General features: G+C 47.1%; 1 protein-coding gene across 4 annotated transcripts in view; it reads left to right on the forward strand.

Moving 5' to 3' along the window:
• Positions 1 to 13,437, forward strand: part of ARMC9 (armadillo repeat containing 9) — a 143,821-nt gene that overhangs the window by 88,797 nt on the left and 41,587 nt on the right. For all 4 annotated transcript variants that reach the window (XM_027875238.1, XM_027875240.1, XM_027875239.1 and 1 more), the window contains 2 exons: positions 4,956 to 5,046; positions 6,481 to 6,536. In XM_027875238.1, coding sequence (XP_027731039.1) covers positions 4,956 to 5,046; positions 6,481 to 6,536 — 147 coding nt within the window. The remainder of the gene's footprint in view (positions 1 to 4,955; positions 5,047 to 6,480; positions 6,537 to 13,437) is intronic.

Below are 13,437 nucleotides of genomic sequence, written 5' to 3' on the forward strand. Positions count from 1 at the left end.
CTCCCCCAATCTGCCCTCCCCTCTGTCATCCCCCTGCTCTCTTGTCTCCTTCCTCCCCATATTTTCCTGTAGGGTAAGATAGATTTCCGTACCCAATTGAATGTGTATGTTATTCCCTCCTTAAGCCAAACCCGATGAGAATAAGATTCACTCATTCCCTCTCACCTTCCCCCATTTCCCTCCACTGTAAAAGCCTTTTCTTGTCCGTTCTATGTGAGATAATTTACCCCATTCTACCTCTACCTTTCTCCTTCTCTCTGTATATTCCTCTCTCACCCCTTAATTTTATTTTCCAGATATCACCCCTTCATCTTCAACTCACCCTGTGCCCTCTATCTATATATATATACATACATATAATTTCCCTCCACCTACCCTAGTACTGACAAAGGTCTCATGAGTTGCAAATATATTCTTTCCATGCAGGAATGTAAACAATTCAACCTTAAAAGTCTCTTATGATCTCTCTTTCCTGTTTACCTCTTCATGTTTCACTTGAGTCTTGTATTTGAAAGTCAGATTTTCTATTCATCTCTGGTCTTTTCATCAAGAATGCTTGAAAGTCCCCTATTTCACTGAATGACCACTTTTCCCCCTGAAGGATTATACTCAGTTTTGCTGGGTAGGTGATTCTTGGTTGTAATCCTATCTCCTTTGCCCTCCAGAATATTATATTCCATGCCTTCTGGTCCCTTAATGTAGAAGCTGCTAAATCTTGTGTTATCCTGATTGTGTTTCCACAGTACTTGAATTGTTTCTTTCTGGCTGCTTGCAGTATTTTCTCCTTGACCTGGGAACTCTGGAATTTGGCTATAATATTCCTAGGAGTTTTCCTTTGGGGATCTCTTTCAAGAGGTGATTGGTGGATTCTTTCACTTTCTATTTTGCCCTCTGGTTCTAAAATATCAGGTCAGTTTTCCTTGATAATTTCTTGAAAGATGATGGCCCTTTTTGTGATCATGGCTTTCAGATAGTCCAATAATTTTTAAATTCTCTCTCCTGGATCTATTTTCTAGGTCAGTTGTTTTTCCAATGAGATTTTTCACATTGTTTTCTATTTTTTCATTCTTTTGGATTTGTTTTACAGTGTCTTGATTTCTCATAAAGTCATTAGCTTCCAATTGCTCCATTCTAATTTTTAGGGAGGTATTTTCTTCAGTAAGTTTTTGGACTTCCTTTTCCATTTGGCCAATTTTGCTTTTGAGGGCCTTCTTCTCCTCATTTGGCTTTTTGGACCTCTTTTGCCATTTGGGTTAGGCTATTTTTTAAGGTGTTATTTTCTTCAGTATTTTTTGGGGTCTCCTTTAGCAATCTGTTGGCTTGTTTTTCGTGATTTTCTTGCATCACTCTCATTTTTTCCTCTACTTCTCTTACCTGCTTCTCAAAATCCTTTTTGAGCTCTTCCAAGGCCTGGGACCAATTCATATTTTTCTTGGAGGCCTGGATGTAGGAGCTGTGACTTTGTTGTCTTCTTCTGGTCGTATGTTTTGATCTTCTTTGTCACCAAAGTAAGATTCTATGGTCTGACTCTTTTTGTGAGGTTTGGTCATGATCTCAGCCAATTACTTGAGTTATAAACTCTTTGTTAAGGTAGGAGTCTGCTTCCAGCGTGGAGAATGTACTGTCCCAAGCTTCAGGGGTTTTGTGCAGCTGTTTTCAGAGACACTTCTAGGGACCTGTAAATTTTCAGTTCTTCCAAGGTGCTATGATCAAGGGGAAGGTGTTTACTCATTTCCTGGCCTGTGCTCTGGTCTCTGAGTGACCACAAGCACTCTTTTCTGTCTTGAAACTGTGAGGAGGATTTCCTGTCCACAGCCACCACAAGCTCCAACATGCCAGGACTCCTCCTCGCCCCAGGACCACCACCCAGAACTGTAACCCAGATCCTAGGACGGGCAAAGCAAGAGAATCCTGCACCAGCAGAGAGATCCCTGCACTCCCCCTCTGATCAACCACTTGATTTTCCCTTAGTCTGTGGGCCGGAAGCTCAGGAAGCGGCCGCCGCCCTGGGGCCAAGGTTGGGGAATGGGGCTGGGACTGTGCCTCTCTCTCTCTCTCTCACCACAGACACACACTTTTCCCACTGACCTTCTAAGTTGTCTTTGGTGTTCCTGGATTGAGAGGTCTGGAAACCACCACAGCTGCCCACCATTCAGTCCTCTGAGGCCTGCTCCAGGTTCACTAAGGCCTGCCTTACCTGAGCACCCACAGGGAACTGCACTCCTGTCCCCACCCAATGCGATATACCTTTCAGATCAACCATCCAGGTTATCTTGGGTTGTAAATTTGTTTCACTTTGTCTTTTTGTGGGTTCTGCTGCTTTAGAATTTGTTCAGAGCCATTTTTTATAGGTATTTGGAGGGGTTTGGGGCCCTGAGGCCTTTTACCTCCCTCCTGACAGGTGATTCTCCCAGCCCATCGCCAGTGTCCATAAAGCTTACTTGTTTCTTTGGCCTTCTGTTCCCAGGCCAGAGACCTCACCCTAACTCCAAGCCCGGGGCCTCAACCTGAGGTCTCTGAACTTGTTTTTGTTTTTTTTAATTTGATGACTGTAATTCAGTATAATTTGTCCTCCTGTAATCCTATACTCCTTATTTTATACATTTAAAACCATGATTCTGAGAAGGCTCCATGCTCTTCACCGGCCTGCCTGCCCAAGGGGGCCAGGCCACCCTACGGGTGAAACCTCTAGCTTGTGGCTAGCTTCTTATTCTGACACCAGGTCACGGTTATATTCACAAATAGTTCTGGTGTTTCTGGGTCTCCCCATGGATGAAGGAGGTCGTAGTCTCTGCCCCATGGGTCTCCTTCCCAGCCTGGCCCCTTCTTATGCAGATGCATCTCTTCCAGTGAAAGGGCCTTTGCCTCTCCTCCTCATGTGGGGAATCAGAGTGATGACAAATCACTTTACATATTTACATACATTCCCTCACTCACTCATTCATATTCCGCCTTAAAGGTTTACTGGGCCAATCTGGAAGTGGAAAATTTAGATAAAACTAGGAACCAACCCAGTTTTGTGCCCCTGTCCAAAATGTTTTGGAGTCCTATCCCCATATCTGTATCTTCATTTATTTGTAAACTATATTTGTAATTCTATGTTAATATATCATGTGCATTATAAAACATGCAAAAATGCACGTTAAAAAAACAATGAGATAAATATTGTTTAGTCCTGTCTGACTCTTTGTGACCCCATTTGTGGTTTTCTTGGCAAAGATATACTGGATTGGTTTGCCATTTCCTCCTCCAGTTCATTTTACAGAAAAGGAAACTGAGGCCAACAGGGTTAAGTGACTTGCCCAGGGTCACACAGCTAGGAAGTATCTGAGGCCAGATTTGAACTCAGGAAGATGACTCCAGGCCCAGCGCTCTATCCACTGCACCACCTACTTGCCCCATGAGATAAACAGGAAATAAAGAATATTTGGGAGATTTATTTTATTAATGGTACCCTAAGCCCTTTTTGCTTTCACTAAAAATAGTATTAATAACAGTTTATCATATAAGATATATTATATAATAGTCATTAATAATATTTTTAGCAATAACTCTGGGATTAAAAATGCTTTTTTATTTTTGAAAATCTTGATTTGAAACTTTATTCAACAGTGATGATTCAAAGGTCTAGTTAATGAGGTCATACTCTTTCCCTTCTGGGTTATGAGGGCTGTCATAATGGAAAGATACTCTGCAAAAAGAGGTAGGTGCCAGTGGCCAAAGTACCAGCTAGCTGCACTGACTGAATCATGAAGCTCTTTTTTTATCCCATCCACCCGTCAATCAGCTATTTTTGCAAACAAATCGAAGTGGTAAATCTTATTTGAATAGGTTTTTTTTTGGTTTGTTTGTTTTAGAAAATAGGTCCAAAACCCACTGAAAAGCATTACTTGGAAAATTTTTAAAGCAGGTTAGAAAATTCTATTTCCACATTCTTTAAAAACAAGAGTTTTTTAAGTCGGTAAACATTTATTAAACTCCTACTGTGTGCTGGGTACTGTTCTAAGTACTGAGCATACAGAGGAAGGTAAAAGGCACATTTACATCATTTGGGACAACAAAAGCTTAGTTTTAAAATGTCTTGCTAATCATGGCTTTATACGGTTTGGTTCATTGTTATGCTCCAAAATCATGTTTCAAATACTCTTGATAATTTCAAGTCTTTTTCTCTGTTCTCTTGTCGAATATGATGAGATCATCAATTACAAATCTCGGGATGCTTGCTAGTAATACTAATATGTTGTCCTTATCTCATCTTTGCAGGAATCTCTGAAAGCCATTTGTTCATTTGCAAGGGTTAGTTGGGTTAGATGTAGGTAGGGCAATTTGTAATTCCTCATAAGCAGCCCAAGTAAGCTACCAAGCCCCCAAAGCAGTCAGGGCACCCCCTGACAACCAGCCCCTCTCCCTTGGGCCACCACATGTGACCAGCCAACATCGAGAGCAAGTAAGGGCCCCACTGGTCCGAGACAAAAAACCCTGGCTGTAAATCAGGGAACATCTAATGTCCCTTCAGGCTCTGAAACCTCAATCTTGCGATGATTCTGTGACCTGGTAAGGGGATAGTACAATACTAAGAAAGTGGTCAGGAGATCATAGAACAAGGTGATGAAAATGAGAACAGAGAGAATGGGATGGAGGTGAGAAATCTTACAGAGCTTTGAGTTGGAAGGGACCATGGAAGTCATCTAGTCTACCTGCCTTTTATGGATGAGGAAGCTGAGATCCAGACGGGTTAAATATAACAGGGCTGATCAGGGTCCTTGTTTAAACCAAAAGCAGGTTTTTTTTTCATATATGGGTTAATGAGGGGGCTTAACAACATGGTTGAAATTTTTACTTAGTAGTTTTTCCCAGCCAAATAATTTCTTTGAGAGATGTAAATACCCTACTGAACAAGCAAGCTTCCTTCGTGAAGCCACAACTCTTAACATCCTTTTCTCTAATGCATCTAGGGAATGGAAGAAATCCTTCGATGTTTCATCAAGGAAGGCAATGCTGAAATGATACGCCAGATTGACTTTATTATCAAGCAGCTTAATTCAGGTCAGAGGAAACTGTGGCTTGCCTCATCATGCTTTCCCTTGTGCTAGAAAGGTCCTCAGCCTTGTATGGAGACTAGAAGACTTTCCTAAGAAAAGCCAGCTGGCTGGGTTATTGAAGGTTGCAAGCCAGAAGCTATCATAAGCTTGTCCAGTTTGAAGTTTTACTAAGATTTCTTTTCTTTCTTTTTTTTTTGGCTAGGCAATGGGGTTAAGTGACTTGCCCAAGGTCACATAGACAGTAAGTGTCAAGTGTCTGAGGCTGGATTTGAACTCAGGTCCTCCTGACCGTAGGGCCGGCGCACTATTCACTGTGCCACTTAGCTGCCCCTTAAGATTTCTTTTTCTAGGGGCAGCTAGGTGGTGCAGTGGATAGAGTACTGGCCCTGGGGTCAGGAGGACCTGAGTTTAAATTCAGCCTCAGACACATAACCCTCACTAGTTGTGTGACCCTGGGCAAGTCATTTAACCCCAATTGCCTCACACAAAAAAAGATTTCTTTTTCCAATTCTTATGCTTCTGCAAGGTTTCAAAGAGAAAATATAGCGTTAAAGTTTCCCTCTGGGAACCAGATGTTTGACCACTGGGGATGGACGTGTGGTATTGAATGGTATGGCATCAAGGCCCCGGGCATGGGGTGAGTCAGTACATGTGGATCCAGCTCCATCCAGGGCAGAGGCTGAAGGCTCTTGGCACATCGTGGCTCTGGAGCAAATACTGACCCATTAGGCCTTGACTCCAAGATGATGATTTGGGGAGAGGCTGGGGTTAGGGTTAGGGCACAGGCGAGTTTGTTATTAGAAGTCCCTGCTTCTTTAGTCAAGAAATGGAGAGTCCGATGTCAATATGGCGTCTCCTTTTAGGAAGAGGAGCATCCCCAGAGTGGGTGTTGTGCACTTTCTTGGTTACAGAGGCCCCGACACCCTTTCTTTGATGATCCTCTTTTGGCATTTGACTCACCTTAGTACTGAGGAGCACTTTGCTACCTGGGCTGGGGTGTCCTCCCTGGCAGATGGCCTCTTTCCTGCTGCTCTCTGCTGGCCCTGTGTCCTGCTTCGCCTCCTCACTTCTTCATCCTGATTTTCACCTTTTCTGCCTTTGTTCCTCCTGCCCACCAATCTGCCCCACTGTAAATAACCCCCAGTCCCTCATCCTCTTCCCTTCAGGTCTTTATTCCTCCCCTGCATCTGTCCATCACCACCTTTGTTCTTCCTCAACAAAGCCATAAATGAACCACTCCGTTATGGTGAATGGGGATATTGTGGGTCTTTTCACACGTAGTTATGAAAAGAGGCCCTACTTCATTCTAGCTGCATAAAGGTGCAGCAGACAGCACCAAGGACAAGATTGGCGGCTTCTAAAGGATGCCCAGAGAAGTGCTGGGGGGTGAGGGCGGTCACCACTCCCTTCTCTTGTTGACTTTGTTTTTGCTTTTTAGAAGACCCGCTGGACACGACTCTCGAGTCTGATGATGAAGAGGAGGAAGATGATGAAGTAAGTTGAAAGGGGTGTTGAGATCGTATAGAAAACACTGACAGAACTTTGACTTTTGATATTGGGGCCTGGGATTTCTTTTCCTAATAGAGTTGACCCAAAAGTAGAGAACTGGGGTCCCAAAAGATCTCCCCAAGTTAGAACAATAGGTCAAATTTAAAGAGGTGAAATTTCACAAGATTATTTAATTCTGCCCCACAGTTAGATGTGAAAGAGATCTGAGGGTTTCACTGGACCACAAGCTTGTTAAGATGAGAACTTACTTAGCGTGATATGGCAGTCAACAACCCTGACTGGTTGGTTCTTGGACTGCATCAGGAGAGCCACAGCCCAGAATGGCATTGGCCCTGGTCAGATCACATAAGAAGCAGGTGTTCGGGGCTGGGCGCCACATTTTAGGAAGGTCATGGATGAAATGGACTGCACCTAGGGGAGGGTGGCCAGTTAGCGAATCAACAGACATTTGTTGAAGGTAAAATTAACAGAATCTGACTATGGATTGGAAATGGGAGGTGGGGGTGAGAGAGGGCTGGAGAATGGCCCTGAGGTGGTGAGTCCAGGGGAAAGGCGTGGGTGGGCGGGGGGAGACAATTAGTCCAGGGTTGGCCATATGAAGATTAAAACCAAATCATGACATGAAAGTATCTGTTGAAGCTGGAGAAGTGAAAGATCAAGAGGACAGACCAGTCCTCTTAAACTGGGAGGGAGTGGGGCGCTACCGCTACCCTAGGGAAGAGGGCCTGGCTTGTTCTTTGTGGCTACAGTGTATACAGCTGGGTGAGGGGAGACAGCCAGGTACATTTCAGCCCCACAACTGGAAGAATTTCCAAACTGCTAGAGTCATCTGGGAATTGAATGGGCTTTGTTGTAAAGTAGCGAATTCTCATCACTGCAAGTGTTGGCCGTTTGTCTGGGAATTTCTAGAAAAGACGAATGCATCGGGTGGAGAGATTATTCCATGGTTTCTTCACAGAGTCTCAGAACTTAAGAATTAGAAGGGCCATCAGTGGCCCTCTGGTTCACCCCGTGCTCAAAAGGTCCCCCTGCTATGGCACCCCTGGGGCGTGGTTGTTCAGCATCCTCTTTGGAGACTGATTCCTAGTATAGATTTCCTTCTGCTGTCCCGTTCATTCTCTGGCTTCCAGGGGACCAGATGCCAACCACCAGGTTCATCAGCCAGCTGGTTACCTTTATTTTCATAGTCTTTGTCCCTATATGCCTAGGGGGTCATTCCTGCCCCCGACTTCAGCAAGCCTGAAGCACCTATTGTGAGCAGAGCACTGGGTGAGGTTCTGGTTAAGATGCAAAGATGAGACTTCGACTTCGTTCTTAGGACTCCCCATAAGAGTGTGAGCAGAGGCCTATGGGAGGTCCCAGGGAGGAGAAGCCTTACCAATCGGTGGGTCTTAGGGATGTCTTCCTCTAGGAAGTGACATTAGAGTTGGCCTTTAAAAGCCATTGCGAGTGAGTGGAAATGCGAGACAAAAGGCATGCTTTTGAGCAGGGCAAAGAGGTCAAAAAATGTGGGCCATATGTGGGAAATGGGGAGTAAGCCTAGTGTGCCTTGGATTCACAGTGGGTGGGAATGATGTGACCCAAGTTTGGAAGAGCCGGCCACGAAGTCCAAAGGTCAAAGTGGCTTAGAGCCAGAGGTGAAGGGCGTGACAAGGCCAGGGATTCAGGGTTTGATTCTTGAGCCCCAGGGAGGACTGGGGAGAAGGGATCAGATGTCACCTCACCAGAGAGGCTGGGGACTGAGGCCTGTTGGACAGGCTGACTTCCTCTGCATCTTTGCTCCCCTGGTCACATAAGGTGGAAGGATGGATTCACACCCTGGGCGGGGACTTGGAAAACAGCAGCAGAGCTGGTGTAGCCTAGAGAGACACAGATAATGCAGAAACAGCCCAGGGGCAGACCCCCAGCAAGCACGTGCCTGGGGATATAGCCTTAAGCAGGCCATGCCCTGCCTGCCCTGGCCCAGCCTGAGTCCAGGAGCCACACTGCCCCTCCTGCACTGCGGGCCCTGCTTCCCAGCTCTCCTTCCCCCCAGGTTATCTTTTGCATGGTCCCACCTCGTCCTGGGAGTGTTTGGCTTTCGTGGACCTAAACATTGGCTTCTGGGATTAACCCTTGTGAGACCTTCTTTCATTTATTCATTTATCCTGCATGTTTTAAGTGCCTGCCAGTGCCAGGCACTCTGTTAAGTGATGGAGAGTCAAAGACAAAAATGAAGAGTCTCTCTCCTCAAGGAGCTTCCATTCTCCTGAAGGAGAAGGGGAAACAGGACATATATAAGGAAATTTATACGAAATGGTTTTCTTTAGAGGGAGAAGGACGACAGCTATGATTTCATCTGCATAGTAGATGGAGCTTCTGGCATGAAGAACTCCCTCCACCAGTGCAAGTTGCCACCTGCTCCTGGAGAGTCTTGGAGTCTTGGAGAGATACCTCAGGCCCTGAGAAGTTAAACGACTTGTCCAGTCATACAGACAATACTGTGCGTGTCAGAGACAGAATTTGAACCCAGGTCTTCTTAACTCTCTACTATGTCATGATTCCTCTGTACAAAATCTATATCTAGACTAGGGAGGGGGAAGCATTGGCAGTTGGGGTGGGGAAGGGGGTGGGGGTCGGGAAAGGGCTCACATAAAAAGTGCCCCTTGAGCAGAACTGTGCAGGAACTAGAGATTGTGAGGAGGGAGGGCATGCCTGGAGTGTGGGGCAGCCTGGGCTGGGGCAGGAGGAGATGGAGTGGCGCATGTGAGGAGCAGCTAGTGGGACAGTTTGGCTACACTGCAGAGTACAGGACGGGGAGTAGTGATTGGTGCAAGTTGTGAAGGGCTTCCTGCAGCAAAGATCCGAGGCCTGACAGGGATGGTCACAGTTTAGAGCAGGAGGGATGACGTGCACAGAAATGGGCCTCAGAAACATTCCTGGAGCAGCTTTGTAGAGCCTGGGCTGGAGTGGGAGAAGCCTGTGTCAGGGAGACTGCTTGGGATGCTCCTGCAGGGATCCAGGCCAGACATGATGAGGGCCCGAGCTGGGAGTGGGAGGGCTGGGTGAGTGAAGAGGAGGGGCCAGACACGAGAGGTCCTGGGTGCCTTGGAGCTTCGAGGAAATTCCGTGATGTGGTCAAGGAAGATTTCTGGAGCTCAGGAGCCACAGGTGTGCATGTGGCTGGCCCCCAGGTGTCCCAAGAACATGGGGGAGCAGGACAAGCTTCCAGAGCTCAGGAGCACTTTCTGGGGTTCAAGGAAGAGAGATTTTCTAGGCTCACTCCCACTCTTCCCAGCCAGATTAGGAGATTCCAGTTTCTGGGGTCCAGGAGACCCACATGCATGGTTTCAAAGGAGCCAAGTCAGCACTTGGGGTTGTTTTCCACCCTGGCAGTAGAGCTGGGGATATGTTCCTAGGTCCATGTAAGGGAACCAGCCAGTGATGGGAGGGCCGCAGAAGCTAAAATAATCAGGGCAGTGTCTCCATCCAAAGAAGGGCCAGCTCAGCCAGGAGCCCTGGAAGATCAGGGTTAGCGATGCCCCTGGCCTGGCATTGCAGGCCAGGTTGCCATGAGCAGCAGCGGGATTGGTCCCAGCAGAAGAGAGCAGAACTGGAAGCTTTGGCTTGGACAGGAGGAAGGAACAGGCAGTCGCCAGGAGCCCAGCCATGGCCCACGAGCCCAGCAGGCTGCATAGATCAAACCAGCCAGGACTTAGGAAGCCGGGCCAGCTGAATGCTGAATGCAGTGTCCAGGACACAGGCAGACAGTCTGGCTAGACAGCGAGGAAGAGCAGGGAAGCCTAGCCTGGAGGGTTAGCATTTAGGACCTGGGTTTGAGTAGAAGACCCAGGAGCAAGCATGGAACTCGTGCTGAGCCAAGGACATCATACGTCAGGAGCCTCTTCTAGTCTCGGGACCGAGAGCCAAAAGTCTGCGAGTCTGGGCAGGCCTGTGCCCACAGAGGCACACTTCACTGGAGCAAGTGAGAAGCCAGGCACTGCCAGAGGGGCTTCTCCCTGCCAAGCTGGCAGGGCTTGTCCAGAGGGCAGGTCCCCTGAAGGCCTGGCAAGCCCCTTTCCCAAGACCTGTCATGCCTCGAAGGGTTCTCTCCTCAAAGAGGACTTGGCGGGGGGCGGGGGGCACACGATGTTGTGTTTAGTTCGGTGAGACGGCTCTCTGGCCACTGAAATGCCAGACCATCAGTAAAGAAATCCCAGTTTCCAGCTCAGGCTCCTGGATCTCATTCTTGGGCTGTAGCGCTCCCTGTCCCTGGGAGGTCTCGGAATGAGCCCGTGGGGCTGACTCACAGCTGCTGCCTTCTTTTCCACTCCAGTTTCTATGGAAATAGACATCACCACAGACAAGGGGAGGGCTTCTAAGTGTTGGCGGTTCCCTAGGTGTTTGTGAACATTGTTTGTACCAGGGTCCATTTCTATGGAAACGGAGGCAGAAGAGGAGAGGCCTGGGCAGTGGTACAGTTGACTGTGCCCCCAGGAAGGCGCCGTTTGTTGAATGAAAAAGTGATGTAGATGTCAGTGAACCAGTCCCTTCCACCATCAGAGCAGGAGACAGAGAAGCACATGTAAAATATTAATGATCCAGTTTAGACCCATCCACTTCCTGCTCCTTAGACTTCTAAGTGCTGCGTGCATGATTTCATTTGAAAACTGGACTTAATAAAATATTGTCTGCTGCTCCCCTTTCTTAACATCCTCTGGGATTTAAAGAAGAAGGTGTTGCCACTTGTGGTAGGCCCAGAAAAAAATGCATGGGTGTCAGTGCCACACTGCCATGTGCCTCAGCTCTTAGGGACATTTGACTGCCTCATTCATAAGAAGGAGATTGGCCAGAGCTGAAGGCAGGTGGCGCTGATCATTGTTCCTTTGTTGGTTGGTGGCTGGTGGACTGTGTGACTATGGTGTGGTATGGCACAGTATGCCTAGGACATTGGGTATTCTCACCATTCATAAATAAATGAGTCAGGCCTCAGTTTCCTCCTCCATAAAATGAGGGTGTGGGTCTAAAGACCCTATGAGCTCAGAACTTACTTCTTAGGAGGTGAGAATAGCTCAGATTGGCAGAGAATCTGACGTTTTTATTCTTTATTTTTTTGCCATAATCATGCATTGCACTTCCTCCCTTCCTCGAGGAGCCATGTGTCCGACGGAGACTTGCTAACCGAACCCTTCTTCTTCATTGCGTCACTGAGGAGCTCATGTTCACTGGCCCAAAATGGAAGCGCCTGGCTGTCACACGCACTACTGTGAAGCCACATCTCTGCTAAATCTCACGTTGTTGGTTTGGGCTCATGGTTCTAGGCAGTCATGGTCCCTGAAACCTCAGTTCCGAGGCGTCAGACACGTGGCCCACAGGCCGCTTGTGACTCACAACACTCTGGAGTGTGGCCTGAACCAGATGAAAATATAATTAGGAAACATTTAATAAAAGTTAATAAAAACAGTATAAACTATAGGGAGCATTGCATCTTAAAGCCAAGTCAGCATGGGTCCCATACGTAAGGATCCTTACGTATGGATCAACGGCCCCTGTTTCTGCTTGAGTCTGCCTCCCTTGGTCTGGAACATCAGCTCCCCCTTTGCTTTGTGTCATCTGCTGCTTTGGAAAGCATCGCCTCTCTGACTTCATTCAAGTCACTGGGGAAGCGCTGAATGAGTCTCTTACAGGTCCAAAGACAGACACATTTCCCCAGTAGGGCTTAATCCGTATGTCAGTACCTCCTGGATACAGCTGTTGAACGAGGTTCAAATGTGTCCGCCTCATGTTATCTACTCGGATGTTTTGAGAAATTTTGTTACCACATGGCGTCAGAAGGTGAAAGTATTGGCCTTGGCGTGGTATGGTATTCCATACCTCACTTAGGGCCTCACTTCCAGGGCCTGCTTTCTGTTTGACCAAGGGGTGAGTCACTCACTCTGCCAGAGTTCAGGGTTTGTTCAGCTATAAAATGAGGATGATAACGCTGGTAGCGCCTGCCTCAGAGAGCTGTTATGAGGCCCAAATCAGATAAGACAGGTGAAATGCTCTATAACCCTTCGAATGCTACATAAACATCGATTCTTCTTCTTCTTCTTCTTCTCCTCCTCCTTCTCTTCCTCCTCCTCCTCCTATGCCTGACTGAAATCAAAATGTATCGTGTCCATGGCAGTCCTGGGACCCAGTAACTCTCACAAAAGACAATGAAATGAGGCTCCCAGGATAGTTTCTTAATAAATTCATTCTGATTCCATTAAGCACCAATTTCTTCCCTAAGCATGCCCAAGTCATCTCTTTTATAATCCATTCTAGAGTACTCTGCAGTGATCAGCAGTCAGTCAACAAGCATTCATGAAGCCCCTGCTCTGTGCCAGGCACTTGCCAGGCTCTGAGGAGACCCAGAAAGGCAGAAATGCAGGGAGCCCATGGTGACCAACACTCCCCAGCCTGGTCTTTCCTGAATTGGCCCTTTCCCCATTCTTGAGTATTGGGACCTTGAGTAATCTGGTGTGCTGCCATTGTCTATTCTTTCTCAACAATTATTGATATTGGTTCCGTGCTCATACCTCCATTCCTTTAGTAGCCCGGGATGCAGCTCATCTGTTGTCAGAGACTTGAATTTCATCAGTGGGATTGTTTTCAGTTCTGAGCAGCAGATTTGAAGAAGGGCAGTGAGATAAGCCCTTAGAGGAGAGTCAGAGGGCCTCAAGAGCAGATTGGGTCATGGGAAGTTTGGTTAAAGGAAGTAGGAATGTTTATCCTGGAGAAGTTGAAGGAACCATGGCATCCGGCTCCAGGTATTGGAAGGGTTGTCACATGGAAGAGGGATTTGATTTTTCTCTGGTTGCCCCCAGCGGCTAAAACTAGGAGCAGTGGGTAGGGGGTGCAGAGAGCTAGAGTTTTGCTCCTG

Source organism: Vombatus ursinus, unplaced genomic scaffold (genome assembly GCF_900497805.2).
Source record: "Vombatus ursinus unplaced genomic scaffold, bare-nosed wombat genome assembly UNPS02014808.1, whole genome shotgun sequence".
NCBI lineage: Eukaryota > Metazoa > Chordata > Mammalia > Diprotodontia > Vombatidae > Vombatus > Vombatus ursinus.